This window comes from Lepus europaeus, chromosome 15, assembly GCF_033115175.1.
Source record: "Lepus europaeus isolate LE1 chromosome 15, mLepTim1.pri, whole genome shotgun sequence".
In the NCBI taxonomy this organism is placed as follows: domain Eukaryota; kingdom Metazoa; phylum Chordata; class Mammalia; order Lagomorpha; family Leporidae; genus Lepus; species Lepus europaeus.
In genome coordinates this window covers 55,736,279-55,760,641 of record NC_084841.1, presented here as the reverse complement: position 1 = coordinate 55,760,641, position 24,363 = coordinate 55,736,279, and the positions used below count along the sequence as shown (strand labels likewise).

The 24,363-nt window shown below is 43.3% G+C and overlaps 1 protein-coding gene across 4 annotated transcripts in view; it reads right to left on the bottom strand.

The window, feature by feature from the left end:
* Window positions 1-19,624: 19,624 nt before the first annotated feature.
* The window catches only part of PIK3R1 (phosphoinositide-3-kinase regulatory subunit 1), an 86,334-nt gene continuing 81,595 nt past the window's right edge, over window positions 19,625-24,363 (bottom strand). For all 4 annotated transcript variants that reach the window (XM_062212166.1, XM_062212167.1, XM_062212170.1 and 1 more), the window contains one exon: window positions 19,625-23,928. In XM_062212166.1, the coding sequence (XP_062068150.1) occupies window positions 23,739-23,928 (190 nt within the window). In that variant the 3' untranslated portion in view covers window positions 19,625-23,738. The remainder of the gene's footprint in view (window positions 23,929-24,363) is intronic.

The following is a 24,363-nucleotide window of genomic DNA, read 5'->3' as shown; positions in this document are numbered from 1 at the left end:
TCTATTACAGACTTCCAGGCCCAGTGAAAGCAGGAGCGAATAAATGCCCTGCAGGAGCAGTGAGAGATGAATCGGTGAGAGCTTGAGAGGGGTGGGAGGGTTGGATCGAGGGGTCAGGTGCGTCAGAGCAGATGGGATGAGGAACACCATTCCAGTGTGGCTGCACCTGCAGCCCCTACTGCTGGTTATCACTGCATCTGTCTCTGGAGGCAAGCTTGGTGCAAGTCCCTGTTGCCTGAGATGTGCCACACGGCTAGGGGCATCTTGAGGAACTGAAAACAGCGTGACATCATGTGTCAGAGAAGGGATCCTAGCATCAGACAGACCTGGGTTTGGATCCCAGCCTCCTTAGTGTCTCCAAGACTGAGTGCTGTGCATAACCTTAAGAGTTAGCTTACTTGCAATGTGGGAGCAACAACAATTAAGCATTATAGCACAGATAAAGCACTTAGTGCTTGGTAATGACCATCCAGCCACATGACTAGTACTTACTGTCACTATTGGGCTCAGTTAGTAACTCTCTGTCCATCTTATAGGCCACCCTAGGGCTGCCTGATTAACTAGAACTCAATTGCTCCATCTATCAAATGAGAATCTCATCTCTCAAAGGTGTAATAAATATTTCTGAGGATCCTTGAGGAATTGTTTTCTTTGAAGCAAATTTGCCCGGAGTGTTTAAATAACTTAGAGCATTTTGTTATTTTTAAGCCCCTTAAGTAGACTTTTGAGATAAAAATCAGAAGCAGAGGAAACAAGAATTCTGTTAAGATAAGATCAGAACTTTAGGGGCCTCTGTTATGGCCTAGAGGGTTAAGCTGCAGTCTGCAATGCCACATTCCATATGGGTGCTGGTTCGAGTCCCGACTGTTCCATTTCTGATCCAGCTCACTGTTAATGTGCCTGGGAAAAGCAGCAGAAGACGGCACAAGTGCTTGGGTCAATGTGAGGACTGGAAGAAGCTCCTGGCTTCATACTGGCTCAGCCCTGGCTGTTGTGACCTTTTGGGGAGTGAACCAGTGGATGGAGGTGTGTCTGTCTGTCTCTGTCTCTCTCCCCTTTTTCTCTATAATGGCCTTTCAAATAAATCTATTTTTAAAAAGATCCAAACTTTAAGACTCAATATTTTAGGGTGGCCATTGTCTGGAGTAAAATGGACCCCAAAGCACATTTCAGGAAGTTCAAGGGCAAGGCCCTGTGTCTTTTGGTTAAGATCTTTTTGTTTTGTGCTCCATCTCCAACATCAATCAATGATGGGTCAAGGCTAAGCAATGATGTAATGTTAAGATGACACCTAGATAACAGAATGAACCAAGGCCTTCAGCAACCCGGCTGTCAACCAAATGCTGCTAGAGGGATATACTCGGCTCCCCACCCAGGAGACAGACAGCGGCTTGAGACATTGCCCCAGCGAAGAGTACCTTGTTGCCCATGGCTCCAGGAAGTAGCTCTAAAGACAGATCACCGTCCCTCTACCCCTCCTGGACTTTTGGGACTAATGTAATCCCATACAACTCCTGCTTTATAAAAAACAAAAGGGGGGAATGTTAGGAAAATGGCGCAGTTTTATCTATGGCACAATCTACACCCTGCCACCATCCTAGGCTCTAGCCCCTGCCGCCATTGCCGGAAGCCAGGTGGCCACATGGCCCAACCACCAGTGTCAAGCTCCATCCCCATCCTAATGGGATTCGCTGCTCCTGCTTTCCTGCCCCGCCCTCCAGCAAAGTTTTAAAAGAACCTACTCCTAAACACATGGCTCTCTCTTCTCTCCTGCTTGCTCTCTCTTGTTCTCTCGTCTCTGCACTCTCTGCTCTCCTCTCCTCTCTCGCCTCTCTTCGCTAGCTCCTCTCCTCTCTCTCTTACACTCTCCTCTTTTTCCTTCTTTGCCCCTTCCCTCCAGCCTGATGGTTTTCCCCAATAAACCTTTTCCCTTAAAAAAAAAAAAAGACCTAGAAGCTGCAACGTGAATGTGCTTTTGGGTTCTTGGAAATCCCTCTACGGTTATACAGGTAGGGTCTTTCACGTAAGAATGTGGATCCTCTGAGCCTGCACACAAGCAGATGGACACATGTGTGTCTGGGCATGCATTCGCATACCTTCTTGTTTCACTCTGTGTGCCTTTCAAAGCCTTTTCTCTCCTTTGTTCACAGCATCTTAAAAGCCTTTCAGATATCCTGATTTATGACTCGTGTGTTTCCTTTGACATTTGCCAGATTTTAAAAAATTGTTTATTTCAACAGCAGAATAAGAGAGAGAGAGAGAGATCTCTTCTGTCTACTGGTTCATTCCCCAAATGACCACAAGAGCCAGGGCTGGGCCAGGTTGAAGCCTGGAGCCAGGGACTCCATCCTGGTTTCCTACCTAGGTGTCAGGAACCCAAGTACTTGGACAATGAATGATCTGCACCTCCTAGGTGCATTAGCAGGGAGGTCATAGGAAGTAGAGCAGCCAGAACTCCAGCTGACACTCTGATAGATGCTGCAGGAATCCCAGGCAGCAGCCCAACCCACTGCGCCACAATGTCCTTGCCAATATTTGCTTTGAATTTTTCAAAATGCTGTTATGTGCTCCATGTTCACTGAGGAAAAACAGATATTAAAAAAAAAATAAAATAAAATAAAACATGAAATAGGCCAGCACTGTGGCTTAACAGGCTAATCCTCCGCCTTGCAGCGCCGGCACACCGGGTTCTAGTCCCGGTTAGGGTGCCGGATTCTATCCCAGTTGCCCCTCTTCCAGGCCAGCTCTCTGCTATGGCCCGGGAAGGCAGTGGAGGATGGCCCAAGTGCTTGGGCCCTGCACCCGCATGGGAGACCAGGAGAAGCACCTGGCTCCTGGCTTCGGATCAGCGAGATGCGCCGGCCGCAGCGGCCATTGGAGGGTGAACCAACGGCAAAAAGGAAGACCTTTCTCTCTGTCTCTCTCTCTCTCACTATCCACTCTGCCTGTCAAAAAATAAGTAAATAAATAAATAAATAAATAACATGAAATAAACTAAAAATAACCAAGTAGCCTTCTAAAATGTTCTATAGATAAAACTACTTCATAAATATGTCTATATACAATTTAGATATGTTGAACAAAAATGGGGCTAGGTTGTTTTTGTTCTTGCTTTAAAGATTTTATTTATTTGAAAAGGCAGTGTTACAGAGAGAGGTAGAGGGAAAAGTCTTCCATCCACTGGTTCTCTCCCCAAATGACTGCAACGGCCGGGCCTGGGCCAGGCCAAGGCCAGGAGCAAGGAACTTCATCTGGATTTCCTACATGGGTGCAGGGGCCCAAGCACTTGGGCCATCTTCTGCTGCTTTTCCAGGTGAATTAGCAGGAAGCTGGGTTGGAAGTGGAGCAACCAGGACTTGAACTGGTGCCCATATAGGATGCCGGTGTTGCAGGTGGTGGCTTAACCGGCTATGCCACAGCACCGGCCCCTTTTTTGTTTTACAAAGAGTATATAAAATTATGAATATATAAAGATCACATTTACATATCAATAAATAGGATATAGATGTATAACTTTAGCATTTCTGATAATATCTATGATTTATACTACTGTTAATTATGCAATACATTGTATAGATCAAATCCAATATTTATTATCCCAAGGAATATCTCAATTCTCAATAAGCATCCTTGCTCATATCTATCTATACAGTTGCCCAAGTATTCATTTTCTTCCCTAACTCTCAACATGGTTGGATTTATTTTTGGATTATATAATTGTTTAATAGTTATTTTATCATTTTCATTTTTATTAAATATTTTATTCAATATATTAGCATCAACTCTGTGGGTATCAGATGTCGCCGTTCCCCACCACTTGAAGACAGCTTCCCTATACTTGTGCCCTTTGTTTTGGTTTACTTTCACTTAGCTGGAGGATTTCTTTTTACTCTTTTCAGAAAAGACACATGGCGGTCACTGTCAGGCATTGTACCTTTCAAATTTCTCTTGCCTGAAGATATGAACAATTGTTCGGCTTATGCAGCTATCATGCTGTATGATAGCAGCTAGGAGTGAGTGCTAGGAAGGAAACTGGTTATCAACTTTAGTTTTAATTTTATTAATAGGCTGATTATTTATAAAATACTTTATTGTAATTTTTATTAGCATATCAGACATATTATTCTGCACCTCTTAGAAATGTATTTCAACATACGTGTATGGTGCACACTGACCATATCAGGCACTTAGCATTACCACTTATTTTTCAGCCTGGAGCCTTACCTTCTCCTCTCTCCTAGTTCTTTACCTAATCTGCCCAGTGTGCCAGGGAACACTATTCTACCTGTGTTTTAGTGCCCATTACCCAATACCCCTCCATTCCCCTCTCCCTTCCCAGCCACACGTAATCTCTATTCTAAGTTGAAATCTACTTTTTTTTAACTTCCACATGAGAAAACATCATATTTGTCTTTGTATTATCTCACTTAACATAATGTTCAATTTCCTCCTTTTTGCTGCAAATGTTAGGATTTTATTCTTTTTTTATGGCTGAATAATATTACATTGTGTGTATATGCCACATTTTCTTTATCCATTAATCCACTGTTGGATACCGAAGTTGATTCTGTATGTTGGCCATTGTGAACAGTGGTGCTATAAACATGGGAGTGAAGGTATCTATTTCATTGCCATTGGATTTGTACCCAGAAATGGGATAGTTGGATCATATGGAGGACAGTTTTTGTTGTGAGGGGCTCCCATATTGTTCTCTGTACTAACCAGGCTAATTTGCATTCCCACTAACCCATATAAATGCTTCCCTGCTCCACATCCTTGTCAGTATCTATTTTTTGATAATAGCCATTCTAACTGGAGTGAAAAGAAAACTCTTTGTGGTTCTGATTTAGATTCCCTAGATGGCTAGTGATGGTGAACATTTTTTGTGTATTTCTTGGTCATTTGTAATATTTCTCTTGAAATATCCATTTAGATCTTTTGCCCATTTCTTTTTTTTTTTTAAGCTTTTATTTGATGAATGCATTTTTCATAGGTACAACTTTAGGAATATAGTGGTTCTTTCCCCCACTACCCTCCCCCCACTCCGACTCCCATCCCACCTCCTACTCCCTCTCTCAACTCCTTCATTATGGTTTATTTTTAGTTTGATTTTATATACAGAGGACCAACTCCATGTTAAGCATAGATTTCAACAATTTGCATCCATACACACACACACACACAGCATATAGAGTACAGTTTGAGAACAAGATTTGCAGTTAATTCTCATAGTACAACTTGTTAAGGACAAAGGTCCTACATGGGGACAAGTGCACAGTGACTTTTGTTGTTCCTTTAGCAATTAACACTCTTATTTATGAGGTCAGTGATCACCTGAGCCTCTTGCCATGGGCTGCCATTGCCCATTGCTTAATTGGATGTTTGTTTGAGTTCCTGATAAGTTCTGGATATGAATGCTTTCTCAGAGAAATAGTTTGCAAATAGTTTCTCCTATGCTGTTGGTTGTGTCTTCACTCTGATTATTAGAAACTTCTTTAGTTTAATATAATGTCATTTAAGTAGTTTTGCTTTTGTTTCTATGCCAGTACCATGCTGTTTTGATTCCAATACTCTGTAGTGTGTCTTGAAATTAGGTATTGTGATCCCTCCAGCTTTGTTTTTTGTTCATGGTTGCTCTGTCTGGGACTTTTGTGTTTCCAAATGGGTTTGGGGACTGTTCTAGTGCTGTGAAGAAAGTCTTTGGTATTTTGATGAGAATTACATTGAATTTGTAATTGCTATGAATAATAAACACATTTTAAAAACATGAGAGGTCTACCTTTTCTGTGTGTCTTGGATATCTTACTGTTTTGTAATTTTCATAATGGAGCTCTTTCACATCCTTGGTTAAACTTATTTTAAAGTGGATTTTTTTTTTTTTTTTTTTTGCAACTTGTGAATGGGATTACTCTTGTCATTTGTTTCTTAGCAAGGTCATTAGTATTTTATAAAAATGCTTCTGATTTTTATGTATTGATTTTGTATCCTGAAACTTTGCTGAATTTGTTTATCAGTTCTAACAGTTTCATGGTGGATTCTTCAGATTTGTACTATATATGGAACCATGTCAATTGCAAACAGATAATTTGACTTCTTCCTTTCTTATTTGCCTTTTATTTCTAAATTGTTTTGTTTGAAACGTGCAGTATTATATTGAACAAGAATGATGAAAATGACATCCTTGATGGTTCCAGATTTTAAAATATTTTCAGTTTTTTTCCATTGAATATGATTTTGATTGGTTTTTATCATATATGGTTTTAATATGCTGAAATGTGTTCTTTCTAAACCTAATTTGTTTAGAGTTTTTGATCATGAATAGACATTGAATTTTTTGAATGCCTTTCTGCATCTATTAAGATGATATGATTTTATTTATATGATATTTTTATTATTTATATGATATTTTTATTGATTTACATATGTTGAACTACCCCTGCATCCTTGGGATAAATCCCACTTGATCATGGTGAATGATCCTTTTGATGCATAGTTGCAGTTGACTTGCCAGTATTCTACTGAAAATCTTTGTATCTGTGTTTATTAGAGATACTGGTCTGTAGTTAGTTCGTTGTTGCTGTTGTATCCTTGTCTGGTTTTGGAATCAAAGTAATGTTGGCTTATAAAATAAGTTTGGAAGGATTCCTTTCTTTCCAATTTTTGCAATAATTTAAGAAGAATTGATGTTCTTCCTTAAAAGTGTTTTTGAATTTGACAGTCACACATCCTGGGCTTTTCTTTGTTGAGAGATTGCTGATTATTGATTCAACCGCATTACTCATTATTGGCCTATCAGCTTTTCTATGGCTTCATGTTTCAATTTTGGTAAGTTTATGTGTGTCCAGAAACATCCATTTCTTTTACATTTTCTATTTTTTTGATGTATTGCTATTCATAATAGTTTTTTTTGTTTGTTTCTGTGGCATCAATTATCTCTTTCAGATTTTGTTGTCTTTTTTCAATAGTACAGCTAAAATTTGTTGATTTTGTTTATCTTTGCAAAAACCTATTCTTCATGTCATTGGTTTTTGGTATTGTTTGTTCGTCTCTATCTCATTTACTTCTACTCTGACCTTGTTATTTATTTCCTTTGATTAACTTTGGGATTGGTTTGCTCTCGCTTTTCTAGGTCCTTGAGATGCATTGTTAGTGTGTTTATTTGGCAACTTTCTATTTTTTATGTAAGTGCTTATTGCCATAAACCTCTTATTACTGCTTTTGATGTATCCCATAAGTTTTGGTAGATTGTGTTTCAACTTTCATTTGTTTCAAGGAATTTTTTAAGTTCCCTTTGACTTCTTAAATGATCCATTGTTTACTCAGAAGCATGTTGTTTGGCCTCCATGTATTTGTGTAATTTCTAGAGTTTCTTTTGTTGATTCCCAATTTTGTTCCTTTGTTAGAAAAGATTCATGATATAACTTTGATTCTTTTTATTTGTTGAAACTTGTTTTGTAGTCTAACGTGGTTTATTCTAGAGAACGTGCTAATGAAAATAATGTGACTCTAAAACTATTAGATGAAATGTTATGTAGATATCTGTTTAGTCTGTTTGGTCTGTGATATAATGGAGCTCTATTCCTTTGATTGGGGAGGACAGTGGTGTACTTTGAAAGTACAGCATTGATCTCTTGCAATATTATTGTATTAGAGATTCTCCCTTAAGATATAATGATGTTTGTTTTATAAAATTGAGTGTTCTAGCATAAGCTTTCTATACATTTGCAATCATATCTTATCAAATTGATCCCTTCATTATATAGTGGCCTTCTTTGTCTGTTTCTGCTTTGGTCTTAGTCTATTTTGTATGAAATAAGTATAGATTCTCCTCACTTCTGGGTTCTGTTTGTGTAGGATATTTCTTTCCATTCTTTCACTTTTAATTTGTGTATTGGTGAAGTGAGTTTCTTGTAGGCAGCATATCACTGGCTCTTATTTTTTTAACCCATTCAGCTAGTCTGTGTATTTTAGTTGTGGAATGTAGTCCATTTACATTCAGGTTATCATTGACAAGTAATGAATTATTCTTTTCATGTAAAATACTTCTGTTTATTTTTAATATTCTTTATTTTTTCTGCTAGGTTTTGTACTTTTGCATATTTCCATGAGCTAGTTATCTTTGTGTCTGTATGTGGGATTGTCTTAATCACTTTTTGTAAGGCTGGTCTGGTGGTGATGAAGTCCCACAGCATTGATTGTTAGAGAGTCTTTATTTCTCCCTCATTTATGGAGGATAACTTTGTTGGGTATACTTTTCTTGGTTCGCAGACTTTTTATTTCAGAATGTAGAATATATCATTACATTCTCTGCTGGCCTATAAGCTTTCTACTGAAAAAAACTGCTAGTCTAATGAGGGCTCCTTTAAGTGTCACTTGGCACTTTTGCAAATTATACAATTTGCTCTCTGTGTTGTACTTTTGAGAGTTTGATTGCCATGTGTTATAGAGAGGATCTTTTCTGGTCATGTCTATTCGGGGTCCTGTGGGCCTCCTGTACTTCGATATCCCTATGTTAAGATTGGTGAACTTTCAGCTATTCTTTTTTTTTTTTTTTTTTTTTTTGACAGGCAGAGTGGACAGAGAGAGAAGGAGAGAGAGAAAGGTCTTCCTTTACCATTGGTTCACCCCCCAATGGCCGCTGCGGCCAGTGCACTGCGCTGATCCGAAGCCAGGAGCCCAGTGCTTCTCCTGGTCTCCCATGCAGGTGCAGGGCCCAAGCACTTGGGCCATCCTCCACTGCTTCCCGGGCCACAGCATAGAGCTGGACAGGAAGAGGAGCAACCGGGACAGAGAGCTGGACAGGAAGAGGAGCAACCAGCACAGAATCCGGCACCTCGACCGGGACTAGAACCCGGTGTGCTGGTGCCGCAGGTGGAGGATTAGCCTATTGAGCCATGGCGTTGGCCACCAGCTATTATTTTTTTAAATGTGTTCTATGCTTTTACTCCTCAGAAAACCCCTAAATTCAAATATTTGTCAATTTTTATGGTGTACCAAAGGTCTTGGAGGCTGTCTTCATTTTTAAATCTACTTTTTCTTTTGTTATTGATCTGTATCTGTCTAAAATATACCAAAATACCTGTGTTTAAGCTCAGCTATTCTTCCACTTGATATGGTCTGTTGTCCAGGCTTTCAATAGCATTCTTTTTGACTGAAATTCTCCATTTTCATGATGTTTCATTTCATTTTCAACATGTCCATCTATTTGTCAAATGTCTCTCATTATGCTTTATTTTCCTAACTTTATTCAACTGTCTGTATTCTATTTGATTTCTCTGAGTATCCTTATACTCATTATTTTGAGATGTTCTTCAAGTATTTAATCAATCTCCTTTATTTTTGGAGTCTGTTACTAAAGCATTATTGTGGTGTCATATTGCCTTGGTTGTCATACTTTATGCTCCTACACTGACACTTGAACATCTGGAACATCAATTGTCTCACTTCTGAAGAGTAGCTTTCATGGTAAAAGGCATTTTCCTGAAGGTGTCTTTAGGTGTTGGTTTGACACACTAATTTTGGCTTTAGTTCCAGTTGGATGATATAGTGTAGTGTTCCTACATCTTCTTCCACTGTATTTTTTTTTAAAGATTTATTTATTTATTTTATTTGAAAGGTAAAATTACAGAGAGGCAGAGAGAGAGAGGTCTTCATCTGCTAGTTCATTCCCAAAATGGCCGCAACAGCTGGAACTGGGCCTATCTGAAGCCAGGAGCCAGGAGTTTCTTTGTGGTCTCCCATGCAGGTCCAGGGGCCTAAGCACTTGGGCCATCTTCTACTGCTTTCCTAGGCCATAGCAGAGAGCTGGATCAGAAGTGGAGCAGCTGGGTCTTGACCCACACACATATGGGATGCTGGCCCTGTAGGCAGCGGCTTTACCCGCTATGCCACAGCGCGGGCCCCTCCACTGTAATTGATGGTCACAGCAGCAGGGGCATGAAGGGCTCTTCCTAGTCTCAGTAGGAGTACATCAGTCTTGGTGGTACCTGCATGGCAGGATTATAGGGGTATTGGCATTCAGTCCATAGTGACTGAGCTCGTGGGAGTGCTGACTCGGCATCCTAGAGGGGTTGTTTAGATCCTGGGAGTGACAAGAGTATGATTGGGGTTCTAATAGTGCTATCCCAAAATTAGTGGGGCACATGAGTTCACACACCACCAGCCCTAGACTTCTACCTACTTCACCTCTCTGAAGCATACAATTTCTTTCTTTCTCTCTCTCTCTCTCTCTCCCTCTCTCCCTCCCTCCCTCCCTCCCTCCCTCCCCCTCTCCCCCCTTCCTTCCCTCTTCCCCCCTCACCCCACACTCCTCACCTCTTCACCCCTCTCCTACCTGATGTTGAAGGAGAAATGGAATGGACAGTCCTGTAGCCACCAGCATAGCAATGCTATATCATACCGAAAGCCCACCAAGACAAGTGCAGCATGGGTGTAGGGCCAGTATCTATATTGCCATGAGCTGTCTCCTGCTAACATGGATGTGGCAGCCCAGTCCACGACAACCACCCACAGGTGCTTCTGTCCAGACTATAAATCCAATTGACTAGGACCATGGGTCTCCACTTGGCACTCTGTCTGCAGGCATTGGCATGAGGACAAGAACTGTTGGAATCTGCCCAGTGTTGGGTTTTACCAGCCTTTCCCTGAGTTCCAAGATCCTGTCTTGTGCTTTGGGGCCCTGCTCCCCAGTGGCTGGAGTCTGTTGTTTTTTTCTCCTCTCTGTTTGAGGTTATGTGGCAAAGGAAGTTCCTTGGCTGCCCAGGCTGACATGAAGCTGTGTTGCACCTGAGTCCCACAACTGCAGGAGTTTTTTTCCCTTGTATGTGTGTGCCAGACCCACATGAGCTGGCAATGACGAAGGCGGAAATGAGCCCATCCCCCTGTGGTGCAAGTCCGATCCTGAAGCATAGACAGATCTAAAGGCTCTCTCTGGGAACAATGGCCTGAGAATAGAGGTCTTAGGGCTTTATCTGTGCTGGGTCTCACATGGCAGGTTCAGCACTGAGCATCAAGGCAAAGTCCTAAGCTCCTGCCCTATGCCCCAGAGACTGAAGTCTTGCTTTGCTGTCAGCTAGAGGTTGGGGGAAGGGCTGTTGGCGGCAGTCTCTTGGCTACCCAGGCTGACACTAAGCTGTGTTGCTCCTGAGTCTCATAGTCTGCTGACTGTACCATCTTGGGGGTGCAGACAGGTCTGTACACAGCTGGTGGTGGTAGAGGCTGAAAAGAGTCCGACCCACCAGGGTACAAATCTCCACCGATGCTGGTGAAGAGCTAGTGATGCTGTTTCGAGGACCAGCCCAGGGATGGATGGGGGCCTTTGGGTTAAGGCTTATCCCATGGCCAGTGATTGGCTGCAGAAGGTCTGCAGTGGGAAGACTCTGTAACTTAGTGCTGGGAGCAGGTATGGTTTCTGTCTACATTTGTGTAGATCTCTGTTCAAATCTTTTAATCCTAAAAGTGAAGAAGAAGGGGGTTAAGTGTATGCTTTTAATAACTTAAAGTGTTTAATTTTGGAAATGGTCATCAAACTTTAACCATTTGAAGATTTTTTTCTAGACAAGGGAACCATTGCCCTGTCATGTGATAAAGCAGAGTCTTTGCTAAATGCAGTGGACACTCCAATTTCTTTTCTATGTTAATTATGGTAACCTTGTATTATCCAGGATCCAGTCCAGGTCTCCTGACTTTATTAGGAACTTGGTAGGGGGCTACTCTGCTTTGCTTAACAGCCATCCTGTCAATCAGAAGCTGGATATTTGGTCCATAGCCAATTGAGTGTATTGACATTCCATACATAGCTCAGCGTTTCCTTCAGATTCTACTCTTTCAGCTGTCTGTGTTGTGCTGGTGCTGACTCAAATCAATTCCCAAGAGCCAACTGCTAAATTTTCAAGTATTTTGTGAGCCAATTATTATATTCAATTGTTACTAAAAATTTAATATGCTAACTTAAAATCAAGTGGTAATTATAGGTACCATTTTAAAGTCGGAGCATATAAATTCGTCTTCAAATACTTTGAATACATCACTTCCTAATTGGTTTGCTAAAACTTATTATCAGTATTCTTTTTTCTTAAAGATTTATTTACTTATTTGAAGAGTTACAGAGAAAGAAGGAGAGACAGAAGTTCTATCTACTGGTTGACTTCCCAAATGGCCACACCAGCCAGGGCTGACCCAGGCTAAAGCCAGGAGATTCATCTGGGTCTCCCACGTGGGTGCAGGGGCCCAAGCACTTAGGCCATCTTCTGCTGCTTTCCCAGGCACATTATCATGGGGCTGGATTGGAAGTGGAGCAGCTGGGACTGGAACCAGCACCTCTTTGGGATGCCACTGTTTCAGGCAGCAGCTTAACCTGCTGTGCCACACTGCTGGCCCCAGTCAGTAGTTACCCAGAGACTGTCGGCCTTCTGTTGTGTCTGTGGTGGTACTACAGGTTGCTGTGCTGCTATGCATCTCATCCCAGCTGGGGCCTTGGCAATGTGCAGAAGAGCCAGAGGTCGAACACTATCTAGCACGACTTTGCTGGCTCATGCTTACCCTGAGCATCAGTTTCTTCATCCTGGGGAGAGGTACAAGGATGGGCTGTGTGGTTCTTCTTTTTTTTTTTTTTAAGTGATGATGATTTTGAAGATTTATATGGGACCTTGGGTCTTTTTTTTTTTTTTTTTTTTGGACAGGCAGAGTGGACAGTGAGAGAGAGACAGAGAGAAAGGTCTTCCTTTGCTGTTGGTTCATCCTCCATTGGCCACCACGGCTGGCGCGCTGCGGCCAGCGCACCACGCTGATCCGAAGGCAGAAGCCAGGTGCTTCTCCTGGCCTCCCATGCGGGTGCAGGGCCCAAGCACTTGGGCCATCCTCCACTGCACTTCCTGGCCACAGCAGAGAACTGGCCTGGAAGAGGGGCAACCGGGACAGAATCCGGCGCCCTGACCAGGACTAGAACCCGGTGTGCCGGCGCCACAAGGTGGAGGATTAGCCTATTGAGCCGCGGTGCCAGCTTGTGTGGTTCTTCTATGAACACCCAGCCACTTCCCAGAAACACCACCCCTTCCGATGCCTTTAACAATATGCTGGTCATAACTTTCTTGTGTCCTATCCCATGTGCACACACTTTTGCAGAAAATCCTCAATTTCTATATTGATGAGAACCCCTCCTCTTAGGAAAAAGCCACAGGATTTGGAGCTGTAAAATTTCATGAGTGTAACTGAGGTGGATCACTGAAATACATCTTTGGGAGGTGGAGTTTACAAAAGGTGAGGGGTGGCAGTAAAAATAAACTAGAACAAATACATCCCATGAGAGAATAATGAATTAAATGTAGTACCACAGGAAGCTGTGCTCCAGGTCAGACGAAGCTGATGTCTAGGCTAGATTGTAGTGTCCAGTCTTGCACAGCTTTGCGACTTGGCACTGCCAGAGATGTCACAAGGAATTCTTGGAAAGTTGCATTAAGCTTTGTTATCCACGTTCCTGAACGAACATGAAGTGGCAGGAGACTCGCTGCTGAGCTTCTGGCCTGCAACTGTGTAGTCTATAGCAGCGGCCCCTAGTTTTGTTGGCCTTTTCTTTTGCAGAACAGCTCTCTCGGGCATGTCGAAGTGGACACAGCCCAAAGAGTGCTCAGAAATGGACAATGCGGCAAGCCACAGAACCCCCTTCCTAGAACACTATTCAGCTTCTGCCGCAAGTCAAATAAAAAAGCACCACATGGAGGTATCTCCCTGGAAGAAAAGCTTTTTAAAATCAAGAACACTGTGCAAGAGGCACCATCATTTAAAAAGACCCCTTAGATTCTTCTCAAGGGTCGGGCAGGGGTGGGGAAAGGTTTCTCACACAATGAACAACAAGTTCCTCCTATTGGAGCAAGAGGACTATTAGGCCATTGTGTGCTCCTTTTTTTTGGCCTGGCTGATAGGAAGCTCTGTTTTCCTTCAATTATTGGAACTTTCCTTAGATATACTTTGTTTTTATTTCCAATAATCTCCCTTCCCCCCCCCATCCTGCCTTCACTACTTGCTGTATCTATTTTATGTTGGCCATTAAAAAAATTTTGTCATACTTGCATTTAATAAGATGCTATGGTATTTTTTTCAGAATAAGAAATGAGACAGTAATATATGGATTAGTGCTTTAATGTGTTCAATTTTGAATTATCCAGTGCTGTATACCCTAAGCTCCAATGAAAGTTTAGGTGCAAGTATGACTAAATGTAAATATTTATATAAATATATGAAATATTTAAAATGTTCAAAGGTAGTGCTATCTTTCAAAAAATAGAGTAAATCTAAAGCTGCTTACAGTCTTTGGGAGCTAACCTAATTAGATAAGGAAGTCTTGCCCATTATATTTATTGGCTTCCATTTATTAGATGCCAGCCATGGTCCAGGTGCATTCTATACATGGTCTTACTTAATCCTTACACCCTGGGACTCTAATAAGTCCAGTTTCCTAGTCGATTGATACCAGGTGATTGTAATGTGCAGCTAGGGTTGAGAATTTCTCATCTAGAATAAAAGGAACAGGTGCAACCACAAAGAGATCACATCCCCGGTGTGCCAAGGCAAAGCCAAGCGAGGCCCTGGCATTTGTCCTTGAAAAGGGAGGACAGTCGCCGGCCTGCAGCCAAGTGGTGTGAGTGATGTCAAGTGTCTGAGCCACCCACAGCCTGGGAACCACAGATGGGGATGTTAAGTCCAGGAGAGAACTTAAGATGGAGATAGTGCCGTTCATGGCACTTGAAAATGCCTCCTCTCCCGGAAAACGATGGTATTGAAGAAGTAGATGGTCAACCTTGGTGTCATGAGCTCCTATGAAGCCTGGGGAGCAGCAACTAGCAGCAGGATGGGGGCCTGTTTTTCTAGCCCAGGTCACATTTGAAATGTTATCTTCTCTCCGAAGCTCCACCTAACTCCTCCTGGCCTCTGGAGGCATACTGCTCAGCCCTCTCCACTATGTCTTATCACGATAGAGAGCACTTAGGAGCTTGCCTTCACCAGCACACTGACCTCCTAGAAGACAGCTACTTATCTTATGTATCACTGAACCTCCAGAGGGAAGTACAGTGTCCAGCACATAGTAGGGAGTCAACAAATCTTTCTCAAATGCATCACCATGCCATCAGATATTTCATACTCATGAAGCCAAAGAATCAGAGGACCAACACTGTCACTAAAGCTATTTTGGCTCCAAGCCATGGGACACATGGCCCTTCTTTTTTAATGACAGTAAATATACAACAGTACTTCAGAAAGTTCATGGGAAGTGAAATTAAAGAAATTTATTTTGGGCGCCAGCATTGTAACACAGTGGGCTAAACTGCCACCTTGCCATGCCCATATCCAAGTGCCTATTTGAGTCCTAGCTGCTTTGCTTCCAATCCAACTTCCTACTACTGAGCTTAGGAAGGCAGTGTAAAATGGCCCTGGTGCTTGGGCCCCTGCCATCCACATGGGAGACTGGGATGGAGTTCCTGCCTCCTAGCTTCAGCCTGGCCCAGACCTTCCTGTTGCAGGCATGTGGGGAGTGAACCAGCAGGTGGACAATATCTTTTTCTGTCTCTTCCTCTCTATCACTGTGCCTTGCAAATATTTTTTAAAAGTGCTATTTTTGCTGCAAGGATTTTTGAAACCCGTGCATAGGTGTTTCATACTACTCCTTTCCCATGAGGTTTTTGAAGACCCCTGTGAAGGCCAGTAAGCAGCCAATTTGTCCACTGTGATGAAGTTTTTCATGTATTTTGGTTTGTGAGGTCCCACGCTATAAATCATTGAACTCGGAAACGAAAGCTCCATAAATAAATTGGTTCCAGTGGGTAAGTCATACAACGTATGGTATTTCCCAGTCAAAAGCATAATTCTAATGAGCCATCCCAGTGATGAATGGAGCTATCTTGTAACTTTGTCCTTAATGTGATGAGTGGTGGCACTTGGAAGCTCACTGTCCTGTTTTCATGTTAGAAGCCAAATCTTTACGTGTGTCAAGCCAGGGACAGATTTGCAATGTTTTATTGAACAACAGGTTAAGCCCGAGGTCATGCTTTGGATGGCTGTGATTGAGTGCTACAAAGAGAAAGGAATTTGCAGGCTTCCTGTTGGAAAACGAAAGGCAGATAAGCATGTTTGGTGGTTTCTCATTGATCCTTTTCCTTCTCCTTCCCAAGGCATCTCAGTGGTTTGCTCTTGAGCTGCTTTGTGACATCCATAGCAAGCCTGAGATGACAAAGTGCTTTCTCTTGAAGATAATCTGAACTTTGGAGAATGGACAATTTTATCTGTTTACACTTAAGAGATAAAAATAGAGTACTTAGATAGACTCCTTAAGGGCCAAATTCAGAAAACTTTTAAAAATAGGTTGATCCTGTGTGAGTTCTTAACAGATGATACTTACCCACCTCCCACCATGCCCCAGAGGACCTGGTGGGCCATTCTCTTAGTGCCTTATTCTTTAGGCAGATGGGAAATAGGTCATTTCCTTGTACATTCCCCTTCCAAATCGCAAGAACTTAACTTAAATTTTATTTTCTGTCTCTATCACTGTGCCTTGAAAATAAATATTTTTAAAAAGTGTTATTTTGGCCTGCACCGTGGCTTAACAGGCTAATCCTCTGCCTTGCGGCGCCGGCACACCGGGTTCTAGTCCCGGTCGGGGCACCGGATTCTATCCCGGTTGCCCCTCTTCCAGGCCAGCTCTCTGCTATGGCCCAGGAAGGCAGTGGAGGATGGCCTAAGTCCTTGGGCCCTGCACCCGCATGGGAGATCAGGATAAGCACCTGGCTCCTGCCATCGGATCAGCGCGGTGCGCCGGCCGCAGCACGCCAGCCGCGGCGGCCATTGGAGGGTGAACCAACGGCAAAAAGGAAGACCTTTCTCTCTCTCTCTCTCTCACTATCCACTCTGCCTGTCAAAAAATAAAAAAATAAATAAAATAAAAATAAATAAAAAGTGTTATTTTGCTGCAAGGATTTGAAAGTATTTGAAAGGCAAGGAGACAGAGATTTCCCTTCTGCTGGTTCATTTCCCAAATGCCTGCTAACATCTGGAGCTGGATCCAGGAGCCCAGGACCCAATCCAGGTCTCCCAGGTGGGTGGTATAGACCCAACTACTTGAGCCATCATTGCTGCCTCACAGGATGTGCTTAGGCAGAAACCTGGAATTGGGAGCAGAGCTGGGAGTCAAACCCAGGCACTCAAACATGGGATGTGGGCATCCCAAGTATTGTCTCAACCACTGTGCAAATTCTCACCCCAGCTGCTAATTTTGATTTACCTAAAGTGTAGCTTTTCCTGTATCTGCAAGATCAGTAGACTCCATTTCTGCTAATGCACTCACATGGCCATCCTAGCTGACCACACAAGGACTGGTACTAAATCAACCAGGATGGTCTACAGTCATCAGGCCAGAGTGTAAACGGAGAATTGGGGATTGAGCACTTGTATTGAGTATATCAAATCCCAGCCCCAAGATTATCCAGATTCCTGCCTTGACTTCAGATAAGGAATTGGAGGTCAGATTGAGATGACCTGAGTTGTTCAAGTTCCCACAGCTGGTTAAAGACAAATAAGACTAGGCTGGGTCTCCTAAACAGCAGGTCAGTCTATTTTCCTTCCTCAGTGGAAACTAAGCATAAATCAAGGGACATTCATATCATTAGTGATAAGGGTTTCTAATGAAAATGCTAGAAGGACAATTTCAGTAATTAGGTAATCTAAAACAGTGATCTTCAACCCCTAGAATGCATTAAGATCACCCATAGGTGAGTATTATGGCACAGCAGGTTAAGCCACTGCTTGGGATGCCCACATCCCATAGTATAGAGTGCCTGAGATAGACACCTGCCTCCGCTTCCAATCCTGCTCCCTGCTACTATGCAAAGTAGTATAGAGGCAAAGGATGATGGCTCAAGTGTTTGGCTCCCCACTCCCAAGTGGGAGACCCAGATGGAGTTCCTGGCTCCTGGCTTCATTCAGCCTAGCCCACTCCTTGCTGTTGTGAGCATGTGGGAAGTAAACCAGCGAATGGAAGATCTCTCCCCTTGTCCACTTGCAAATAAAAGAAAAGGGAAATGATCAGCTGGAGAGCTTGTTGAAACATGGACGAGCCTATCTTGGACTTATCAGGTCAGGGATGGGAGCTGTGAACTTACTCTTCTAAGGAGTTTCCGAATGATACTGGCGCTAGTGCTAGTCTAGGAAGGACAGCTTGGGAGTCCCTAGTCTGTGGCAAGTGCATGCTATTTCCTGCCATTCATTACGGGCCACCTGTGGGTGTACTGTCTCCCAGGTGAGCTCCGTGGGTGGTGACCCAGAAGGAAGAGTCGGCAGTGAGGTTTGCTAGTGTATTTCCCATTGGAAGTTCATCCTATTCTAGCACAGGATGAAGAGATCTGGCTGGAGTCAGATGGCCTGCGTGTTCTGCTCTGTGCTCTAAAATCCACTTAGTCTTGAGCAAGTCATCTCTCATCTGAGCTTGTTTTCTCGTCTGTGAAACGGGGATCCTACCTCGTCACTGGAGAAAGATTAAATCAGATAAAATGTATGAAGAATTTAGTGAATAACAATCATCCTTGGTATGTCGATCAGAGACCAGACCGGGGAAAAATTAATTACAAGGGAAATGAATGAAGAGAACACCTTACCTGATGAAAGGGCTCAGAAAGCAAACAGGGCAGTGAGAGAAGTCCGTGGCCTAGCAACAGCAGAAATCTGCTCCCATTGGGTAGAGAGCACATGCGGAAAGAGGCAGTGCTGTCCAGGTCTTCTACTGAGACCTGGAGTACACGGGCAGCTCTGACCTGGGAGGGAGGTTCTACCTGGCAGGAGTGGGAGCCATGGAAAAGACTCACGACCCAGAAGCCAGAGGGCAAAATTCCCAGGAAATGAATGAGTCAGTCTGCAATTCCACAGAGCAGGGCAAAGCCAGGAAGTGGATCTCAGAGCTTCTGCCACACCATTAGTCATGGTTGCCATGGTAGTCATTATGGAAGCACCTCTCACCTCCACCACTAGACCTTTTCTCTCATCTGGGATGCTCACTATCTCTACCTGTAAGGCGAGCTCTCTATGCATGCAAGGTGGCATAAACCACAAGTTCTACTGGCAATAAAAGCGAGACAGTCATCACAGTGAGACTCGGTTGTGTATCTGGGCTGGTAATACTGTGGGAACACTTGCATTTAGTGTCGTTGAGCCCCATCTGCAGCCCCTGTCACACTGCTCTACCCTGCCCTGCCCTGCATGTAGGCCATACAACAGCCAGATATGTAGGAACACAGCCAGATACTCTAACAAGTCCTGGCTACTACAGGATGACGGTCGCGTTTTGGGGGTGGATGGTGGAGGAATTGAGGATCATGGGCATTCTTGGTATCTTACAGCAAGAAAATGCCTGGAAATGTCGCCTAAAGGTCTTTCATTTCATTGTAATGGACACATTGAAATTACAGAAACAGCGGCGCCCGGTCATTCACGTGACCACCCCATGTCCTTGTTTGTTACACACAGGAGAGAATGTGATAAGGAAATGGAAGGGGGTAGGCAGGGGTCAACCAAGAGAGCAGCAACACACACTTAGAAACCCAAAGAGCAAGCCAGCTGCTTCAGACACAGTTCTGAGGTGAACCACTGAAGTTTCAAAACAACCTTTATTCTGTTTGAAGACCTAATACAATGCATTAAAGCAACTTAAAACAACAAGACATAGCTCCATTGAATTTCTATAACTTGAACAAAATGTCAAGGAGGCACACTCCCCCCCACCCCCCACCCTGGTTGCCTTGTAAAGGCAAAATGACAACTGACCATCATATCCTCCCTCTCGTCAAAAGACCAACTTTATTTTAACAACGTCATAGAAACAGATTTGTAAAAACATTGAACAGGTTGTAGCTTTAAAAAATACACACGTATAAATGAGTTTTATTTTTTTGTTTTTTTTTTTTTTTTTTTTTTTTAAATAGCAGCATCCTGGGCAGCTAATGCTATCTCATGGTGACAAGTTTAATATTTAGTTGGAGAGTCTTTCCAATTGACCCAATTCTATTCTCTCCCCACCTATACTAGTATTTATATAAGATTTTTAAAAAATAGAATTTGGCATTTTGGAACTTTGTCCCATGTGAGGCATTGTGCTTAAAAACTGCCCCTTTCTTAAACGACCCTAAACTCAATACCAGGGTCTGCTTTCCAACTCACTTGGATACCATGCATAGCAAAAGCAGTTGCTAAAACCAGCAGACTTTTTCTCCCAATAAGGAACATCAGTAGGACTTCCCAAACACATCACTAGCTCATAACCAGCTATATGACAAAGCAATCGGTTCCCCACAGTGACAGCTCACATAAACACAAACTGACTCGATACACCAAAAATGAGAATTTCCAAGATAAACGGGATCATCCAGACCAACTCCCTAAAGGAGTCGCTTCGAAACACAGGAAAAAGTCAAAGAATTATGAACTTCTCACTTCACTTGCAAGCAATTTTCACCTCGGTAAGACAAAACAAAGCAACCTCAAAGGGAGTAAAGCAACCCAGACAGATATACAGGAACAGTACTGAACACTTGCTTGTTATGTACTTGAACTCGACGACTGTGGAACTGTTTCTGCTGAAAGGTGTACTGCAAACACTGGTAACACAGTCCATGCACATATACATATATACATATATCCAGGGCTGTGAAGTTGCCGAATGTCACACACACACTTCCTGCCTTTGCACGTGGTTATGGTTTCTCTCGCGTGTCCTCTGAGGTCCTCGTGCTCCCACCTGCAGCCCTACAGCAGCCTCTCTGCAGCTTAGCTCCGGTTTTGCCTCTAGGAAGCGACACTGGGAAAGACTGATGCACAGATAAAAATCTCGTATCAGGAGTGCCTCTGCTGTATGCAACTGTAGTCATGAGCCACTCGGAGAAGGTTCTTAGGAGATGACTGACTGATGGAACCCAGAGCCCTGCTGGCCTGACACTTCCAAGCACGAATGTGCTGGGCCTGCTCTACTGCCATCAAGAAGGCATTGGGCAGAGCAGGGCGGGGTGGCTCACTGCTCTCCGGAACGATTCCCGCCTGCTGCTCCATGAACCATCTATTGCACTTCTGCTTGTGAGATGCAAAAATAAGGCAACTGCCTAATACTATGTCATCTTGCAAAGAGTGTTGAAGCAAAACACATGGACAAAACTGTAGCTTTAAAGGAAACCTTTGATCTCAGATCTTCTATCAGAAATAGTAAATGAAAATTATATTTACTAGCATACATATTGTGCTATACCAATCCCCCCACCAGGAAAAAAAAAAAAGAAAAGAGAAAGGACCCCAACCTACCTGATAAACTAGTAACTAGTGAGCTCTTAGACTTCGGTGTGATGTGGAATAGCATCACCACCCGAAGTTTCAAAGCATCAACACTCACAAAACTAACGCCAGGGAAATCATCAATTGTCTAGTGACTGGAGGGAGATCAGTAATGGTCGAGTCGAGGGCTGACCGTCTGGCTGTGAGACCGAGTTCTACTCTTGAGTAGGAGTAGCTTCAGGTACAGAGGAAAAATAATACATTCTATAGACAGTTAACTCGGCTGCTTCAACTGGTCTCTTTTTCCCCAAAGTTTTTTTTTTTTTTTTTTAAAGGAACAACATTATAAAAAACAAAACACCCTCACCTTAGTATCTGAAAGGGAATAAAGCTGTGGTTGGCTCGAACAGTGAGAAGGGGAAGGTGAAATTGCAAGGTTCCATTTTAAACTACCAGGACAGGAGCCATGGTTGTCATTTGCCTTCCTTCCTCCCAACACATGACCAATTCCTACTCAAAATAACAGCTTTTGCATATGTAAATCGGGGAGAGAGACCTCTCACTCTCACCCTAAATTGGCAAGATTATGCTAAGAGCCCTGGACGCTTTGCCCCACAGTGAAGTGTGTAACACGTACAATGACTTGGATGAACGAGAGGGTCCACCATTTGGATTTCTGCAATGGCCATGACTTTAATGAGCTCCAGGAGCCTGCAGCAATGAGTATGCTCTTGCCTGTTTATGTTCAACATCGAATGGAAAGCTAAGAAAAGAACAAACATCCCACTAAAAGTATTTTTTTTCAGATCATGCTTTTTCTAAAATGAATGTTTGATGGTCATAATGAATAGTCTCATGTTAAAGAGGAAAAAGTTACATTTTCTAAAGGCAGAGAATTCTTTGAACTGGCGTCCTCAACAAAGGTGAGCACTGTTTCAGGAACCCCAACACAAATTCCCGGCACTGCCTGTGTAAGAAATGAAACACCTGACCAGCTGCACTGTTAAGAGTTACAGTAGGTTGAGAACTGCCATTCACTGATAACTACTAACGCATCCGCTTGGGAAAAGACTGAAGGGCAGGCAACTTCACCTTGAGTCTTCTCTGTCACCACGAGAAAGTGCATACCATCTCCCCTGCCTCCCACCACCCTGCCTGTTAACGCCCCTCCCCAGGTTCCAGAAGTTCACAATTCATTATGAAACAAACATTGCTAGGTACCGTATTTTAAGAGTCTTAAAACAACATCGTTGGACTCTGCGATACTTTGTCATATTTATATAATCTTTCTTTTTCTTTTATTTAATAAAGCAGCTTTGAAGCTTATCAGGCACTGCCCAACAAAACATTTAGTCCAAAAAAAAAAAAAAAATCTGTTCGGAACTTTTTTAACCTTAGGCTAACAGCCAAGTACTCTGTACAAGGAAAACTGTAAAATAGTTCATAGTTTTAATTCTGAAGCCATTTTTTAAAACTGGCATCCTGTACATTTCTTAAAAAAAAAAAAAAAAGTAACAAAATGAATATTAACAAAAATCAGGGATGACAATATTTTCAAGCAATGAAACTTGGGGGTGGGGAAGCTTATTCTGAAGGTACATTTAAAACTGAGACGACGACTTAATGAAACTTAAAGAATTGCATAGCGCTGTGAATTTAGCCTTCGGCAAAACAAAACAGAAGCTATTTGGTATTGGTACAAATCCATCTATTTGATAGTTAGTCATCCAATATTATGTACATATTTTATATACTGAATGTCATTTGAAGGTCTCTTTTCCGAGCTCCACTTCTTCTGCGGCTGGGTTTTGTTTGTCTGACGAGCTCAAACAAAACACTTCCCGGCACTCCGAACGTCCATGAGCTGACGTGCTCCCAAAGCGTCTCTTGGGAGCGAAGTGCCTTTCTGCTACATATCATTCACTCGTTAGAAAGTGAGAGAACCCACAGTGCCACGCTGAGTCCACCGCGCACAGCAACGCCCAGGCCGAACCAGGCTGGCCCCACGCGTTCTCCAGGCTGGGGCTCTGGGGGGCCTGTCCACCCTCGGGTCTCCAGAGTCCCCGCGTGTAGCTGGTAAAGCTTCGGTAAGCATGAACAAGCACCATGGTTAAAGGCCTCTTTGTCCCTGCACGCAGAGATTTTTGCATTTCTTTTTCTCTTTGTGGTGTTGTGGCTTCAAATTAAACAAAAAAAAAAAGGAAAAGCACTCCGGATTAGAAACGTATGGTCATCATCCTACAGCCCAAGGCTGCCTGTCTTCCTCTACTACTTCTTCTTTTTTTTCTTTTCTTTTTTTGTGTCAAAGAATGCTCTAAGTCCCATCTGCAGCCAGATGGCTTCGTTCCCGCAGCTCAATGCTCAGGTCAGGCTGGAGAGGAGCCCTTTGCTTCCCAGAGGCCTCGTGGTGTTGCACTGGAGGAGAAGGATCGAGGGTGAGTGCTTCATCGCCTCTGCTGTGCATAGACCGGGTAGGCTAGTGTGACGTTGAGAGAATCGTTGTGCTGCACGAGTGAGGTGTGTTGGTAATGTAGCACCAGTTCTTTCAGGGAGCTGTACAGGTTATAGGGCTCGGCGAAGCCATAGCCAGTGGCCGTCTTGTTGATGACACAGTGCTTGACCTCGCCGTCCACCCTGCAGGGGAGACAGAGTACACACTGGTCAGGACTGTTCATGACAGCATCGTCATCGGTGCAGAACAGCCACCACGGTGGGGAGTTAGGGGCTGCCATGACCGTAGACTCCCCCTGCCTGGGTGACCTGGGTAGGGCCCAGCTCCATGGGGAGCTCCTGTTTTCATCTTGAAAATGGTTTAACAGGAAAATGACAGTAATTGATGATGTAATGGGGTTGGTTTGGGACGTGAAATGATGGATGTGGCCTGACATACAGGGAGCACAAACGAAAGAGCTGCTCCCAACCCCGCCGAGTGCTGCCGTGAACTGAGGGCCAGCAGCCCTACCCTCCCTGAACGGTCCCCACGGCTCTGTCTCCGCACTGCCTGCCTTCTCCCACGTTCTCCGTCTCTGGGTCAGCGGAGCGCTGGCCCTGCGGTGTGAAGTCCTCTTA